The 5775-nt window shown below is 47.7% G+C and overlaps 1 protein-coding gene and 1 pseudogene across 1 annotated transcript; both read left to right on the top strand.

The window, feature by feature from the left end:
- The first annotated feature begins 1981 nt into the window (after positions 1–1981).
- Positions 1982–2704, top strand: LOC123172530 (probable pectate lyase 18; annotated as a pseudogene).
- Positions 2705–4758: 2054 nt separating this feature from the next.
- Positions 4759–5565, top strand: LOC123172528 (E3 ubiquitin-protein ligase RNF181-like). Its single transcript, XM_044589486.1, has one exon. The coding sequence runs from the start codon at positions 4859–4861 to the stop codon at positions 5411–5413; it is 555 nt and encodes a 184-aa protein (XP_044445421.1). The 5' UTR covers positions 4759–4858; the 3' UTR covers positions 5414–5565.
- Positions 5566–5775: the final 210 nt, after the last annotated feature.

The following is a 5775-nucleotide window of genomic DNA, read 5'->3' as shown; positions in this document are numbered from 1 at the left end:
CAGACAATCTCCTTCGAAGTATCAAGGTTTCATACGGAAACTCGTCTGTAACAAAGGGATTTCATTTTTTAAAACTTATTTGAACTTCATAGCTTTTCTGTGTTCAAAATGCACCATTCAAAGCCACATCATCTATTTATAACCCTTTCCGACTTCATTTGTTATTTTTAATGCATTTACTGATTATTTTGAGCTATTAGACCATGAAATTGAAAAACATTTGAAATGAACTCTGAAAAGGTTCCAAGTTGGCATGGTATCATCATTTCACCCACATAGCATGTGCAAGAAAGTACAGAGGCTTACGGCAAAAATTGGATGTACTTCGTGTACAAAACGGACAATCTCTTTCGAAGTATCAGAGTTTCATACGGAAACTCGTCTGTTACAAAGGGACTTCATTTTTTTTAACTTATTTGAACTCCATTGTTTTTCTGTGTTCAAAATGCACCATTAAAAGCCACATCATCAATTTACAATCCTTTCTGACTACATTTGTTATTTTTCATGCATTTACTGATTATTTTGAACTATAAGACCATGAAATTGAAAAGCATTTCAAATGAACTCTGAAACCAAAGTACATACATAGTTCTCCAGAGCATTAAAACCAAGGTACATACATATATAGTTCTCATTGAACAACATATAGCTCTCCAGAGCATCTAATTAAACCATACATTGAAGTTATGTAAAACATTTCAATGCAACAACAAATGCGATCATAATCGCAACCAAGGTAACAACTGATCCAACTGCATAATGATACCAAGCCTCGGTATGAATGGCATATTTTCTAATCTTTTTAATCTTCAACCGCATTGCATCCGTCTTGATCTTGTGATCATCGACGACATCCGCAACATGCAACTCCAATATCATCTTCTCCTCCTCAATTTTTCTTATTTTTTTCTTCAAGTAATTGTTTTCTTCTTCAACTAAATTTAACCTCTCGACAATAGGGTCGGTTGGAATTTCCGATTCAACAACCTCCTAGATAAATAAAATCTATATCACATTGGTCGGCATAATTATCAGAAACAATAAATGAATCAAATAGTTATGAAAAGATAATATATATCACATCTGAATCATAGACAAGACAAGGGCCGACGGGGGCTGATACCAAAACCATCGCACTATATAATAATAAGGAATAATAAAAGTAAGAAAATTAGACAAGTATCTATCTGAAGTCAGAATTTTTTTTCTTTCAGAAAGAAGATAAGAACAAAAGGCTCACCACGGTGGTGCCGGCGACGAGATTGGCGCGGACGATCGACGGCGGTGAAGACGGGGCGGGGACGGGCCGTGACGGACCGCTAAATCTAAACAAATCTCATTGAAAATGAAGCTCGGAGGTTGAGTTTAGAGAGGAGAAAGCTTAACTAGTGTGGCTCGGGCATTTCATCGAACACCTCATATGCATAGGAGGTGAACTAGAGCACCCAAATGTCCTTCCCTCGCCGGCTTGAAAAAACAGAACACTGTGGAGTGCTCTGCCGCGGCGATGGGGTATATATAGGCAAGTTATTTGTCCCAGTTCATGGCATGAACCGGGACTAAAGCCCTCCCTTCTGTCTCGGTTCAAGCCACGAACTAGGACCAATGGTTTTGGGCTAGGAGCGAGGCCCATTTGTCCCGGTTCCAGACACGAACCGGACCTATGCCCACGATGCCCCGGCCGGCCCCCTGGGCTCATGAACCGGGTCTAATACCCCTCATTGGTCCCGGTTGTTGAAGAACCGGGACTAATGGATAGCCAGCCCCGTACGATAGCCTTGTTTTCTACTGGTGTGTTAATCAACTCTCGAAACTGACATGTTTTGGACTTTTGATATAATCTTTGTTTTTGAGTGTGAGATGTTCTGATCGAAAACATGAACTTAGCTGAGTCCAAGAATATATTTTTTAACCTATTTGTCATTATTATATTACTCGAGAACTACTTAGGGTTGAGCTCAAGCGCTTCAAGTGGGACATGCACCGAGCGACGGCGCGGCAGTCTGCTGGGGAGCAGATACGTCGGCCCGTGCGTACCCCATCGACCGGTGTTGGTGCTGCCGCACCAACTGGGCCAGCGACCGGTAGCGGCTCCCCACCTGCGCGCGGCTTGGGCCAAAACGCCGTGGGCGGCGCCGGTGGCAGGACCTACGTGATCACTGACCCGAGCGACAACGAGCTCATTGTCCCTAAAAAAAGGCACGCCCCGGTTCGGCATAATCCAGGACCGGCCCCTTTGGATTGTCTTCTGCGGTCCATGGTGATCAGGCTCTCCCAGGAGCTCATCATGAACAGCAACGAGACCATCGACGGTGGTTGTCACGGTGCCGATTTGGCTTCTTCCACGTGCTGAACAATGACTACACGCACTGGCAGATGTACGCCATCGGCGGCAACCAGAACCCGATCATCTTCAGCCAGGGGAACCGGCTCATCACGCGCGATGACAACAACGCCAAGGCGGTGACTGAGCGGGAGGACGAACCCTACAGCGAGTACAAGGACTGGGTGTGTTTGACTTCATCCCTGCCAAGGAACTCGCAGGGGGACGTGATGATGAATGGGGCCTGCTTCAACGGACCTGGCGGCCAGAACGAGCGCAGGTATGTTTGACTTCATCCCTGCCAAGCACAGCAGTTGTGTTGGACAGCTCACGCAGTTCGCCAGCACGCTCAACTGCTACGTCGGTAAGCCATGCTAAAATCAATTGCTGCCGTGCCGATTAATTGTCTCACCGGATGCAAGTTGTTGTGATTATAAGTTCACAAATTTGTATGTGTAACTCGTGTATGGTAACCGGTCTCAAATGGAAAAGTACATTATATCCTGCAATTGCTATCCTTCGGGACACCGAAAAATTGGGCATTTCAGTCGGTGCTCGGAAAATGTGGAGCACCGCCAGCTGGGGACGGGCTCTGAGTTGCCGCTGGTCAAGGCTTGACGGTTGCGGGTGTGGGGGGAGTGGCCAATGCTAAAGAAGGGGGCCGGAAAGGGGGGTTGGTTAGAAGGATGGCCAGGGCAATGGTCATGAGGTGGAGGAAGTTGCTCGGGATGGCGTAGCAGTAGCGATGCAAGCTGCGGGTGGCGGGGGATGGTGGTTCGCCGAGTGGAGGAGCATACTGGTTTGCTGAGTGGCAGCTGGTAGGTCGACGGGGAGGAGAAGACGAAGGCGTCAGGGAGAGGGAGAACGCCAATGGGGAAATTTACTGAAGGCAAACGAAAAATTAGAGGCATGATTTCTATCTTTCGTGAACAATTTCTTGCTTGTCTTGCCTAGAGTTTCGCTTATGTCCTAAGTATGTTGTTTGGTCGTTGCATAGTGCCTAAGCGCCTCCTAGACGCTGCGTTTTCCAAGAGTTTTTTGTGTGATTGAGCTCTTGGCGGATGAGGTACACACGGTGGGCGCTAGTGGGCGGTGTTGCTAGTGTCGGTGTCCCGATGAGTTGAAGGCCACCGGGGGTACTAACATCAGCGGTGATCCTACTTGGTACGACGGTCGATTATAGAAGTAGGTGTCATGGGACCTAGCACATGTGGCAACCACGGGTTACTCTTGTTGCGGGTTCTAGACGGTGCCATTAGGTTTCCAGCGTTGTCATCGATACTAGTTGGTGTAGGTTCGGTGAACTTTGGTCTGCGCAGTAGCGAGTTCACGACGACGTGATTTTGGTGCAGTGCGTGCATGCATTACAGGTGAAAGCCCTACCCCGGTTTTGTTCCGCCGTCGGCAAAGATGACCCATGTGTGCATCCTCGGCCTTCTTGGAGGCGTCTCCATTGAACGTGCCCATGCCCATGTTTTGGTGTATGGTAGGTGAAAATATAGGCTCGGATAAGCCAATCTGGTGATGGAGACATCTTTGATGTTATGGCCTTCTTGAACGCATCACTTTGGAGCTTTTAACCTGCATTTGGTGGGCGACCCTAATTTGCGCTCAGTTCGGCTACAATGATGATACCTTGTGAGCTTAGAGGTGTCTTCTGTTCGGGTTGCAGCCTGATGTTTCTACATCTACATGACTCGTTTGAGATGTGTGTTATTTTTTCTGTATTGCAGTTTGGAGTGGCTATGGTGGGTGAAAGAAACTATCCAGATTTGATGCCTTTGTGCAGAGCCCGATTCGATCTTGGCCACCTTTCAAATTGGTAAAAAAAGAATTAGAAGCATGCATGGAGATTGCATCACATCGAGCATAATGCAAGGTAACCCCTTGTTGGGTATCGTCTAATCAGTGTTTGTGAAAAACAAGTCATACGTGCATGGGCACCCCGACCCAGAGGGCCCATGCTAAAAGAATGGTGTCTTATTATGGCATCACTTTTGAGCTCGCAGCCCCACTCGGAAAGAGCATTGGAAGGAACATGTGTTTTTCAAATATTATATTGCATGAAAATAGGTATAATAATAGCATTATTTAATCCAAAAATAGGTGAAAATAAACACTTCTCTTTTTTTGAGGAATAAATAAACACTTCTCCTGATCGGGCCGGGTCAAAGCTGGGATTTTGCCCGTAACCTGGCCCATCGCGGACAATGGCAAATTAAAGCTGCAGGCCGGCCCAATAGCCTGCATGCATCATCGAGGCTGTTGCGTATTCAGTTTCCAACAGAACAACGGACTCGATCGTAGATTCGTAGCAGTAGTCACGTGAAAATCATACGCCGTCACGGCGTCACTACGTAGATAGATTGCAGGCGATCCACTATAAATGTACACACCGGCAGACGCACAGCATAGATGCACGATCGCTCCCGTCCCTAGCTTCCCCCAAACTTCTCCCTCCCGTTCCAATTTCACACCCGGCCAGCGACGAATCTTCGATCAACTTCTGTCGCGCAATCACGCGATTCCTTGATGGCGTCGCATGCCATGGGCAGCGCCGCCGACGACTTGTTCTACCGAGTGCTGCAATCACTAGAAGCCCGAGACCTTGTACTCGAGGGCCAAGCACAAGATATCGCCCAAGAATACGCCGACGCGCTGTTTCGCGAGCTTACTGGCGTCGATTTTAATTCCGATTTGGTCATGGCGGACACAGACGTTGACCCTGATGCTCCAGAGGACCCGGCGTTGGGCGAGGCGGTGGCCGAGGCGCTGAAGACCGTGGAGGCGGCGTCCGACGGGCAGGGCTGCCCGATCTGCATGGAGGACGACGACGATGACGACGCAGCGACGGGCGCCTGGAAGGAGACGCCGTGCGGGCACCGGTTCCCTGGGCGGTGCGTTGAGAGGTGGCTGCAGGCCAAGGGGAGCTGCCCCATGTGCCGGCGCCAGGTGGTGACCATGCCCGCCGCTGCCGCCACTAGTACTAGTCCCGTTGGATTCTCCGATTTTGAGCTGGCTGCGGCGGGAGTTGAGGATGCCATCATGCAGTTCATGCGTGACAGTGCATCTTATGATAGGTCTTAGTTGCCTCTCTAGCAAAATTAGTGTTGCTGCTTGCTTAGGGTTGTGGTGACTTGCCTGTGTTGGTTGTTTGCTCTTTGTCTGACTGAATTTTAATGCAGTTCCATCGGCAAACATATCATATGCTCGGACCTGATGTCTGAAAATGTAACTATATGTTTACCCACATGTTCTTCATCATGTTCTGTCATGTTAATTATTGTCAAAATTGATATGTTTTGAACCTTTGACATATACTAGTCAATGTGTACGTGCAATGCACGTTAATTTGGAAGTATATTAAGTGCATGCGGATATTAAGTAGGATATTATTTGCGTGTTATTATGTTATTAGCACTATTTTTTGCATGAAATTAACTACACGC

This window comes from Triticum aestivum, unplaced genomic scaffold, assembly GCF_018294505.1.
Source record: "Triticum aestivum cultivar Chinese Spring unplaced genomic scaffold, IWGSC CS RefSeq v2.1 scaffold1148, whole genome shotgun sequence".
NCBI classification, from domain to species: Eukaryota; Viridiplantae; Streptophyta; class Magnoliopsida; order Poales; family Poaceae; genus Triticum; species Triticum aestivum.
The sequence above is the reverse complement of the archived record's forward strand: the minus strand, read 5'-3'. Positions and strand labels throughout refer to the sequence as shown.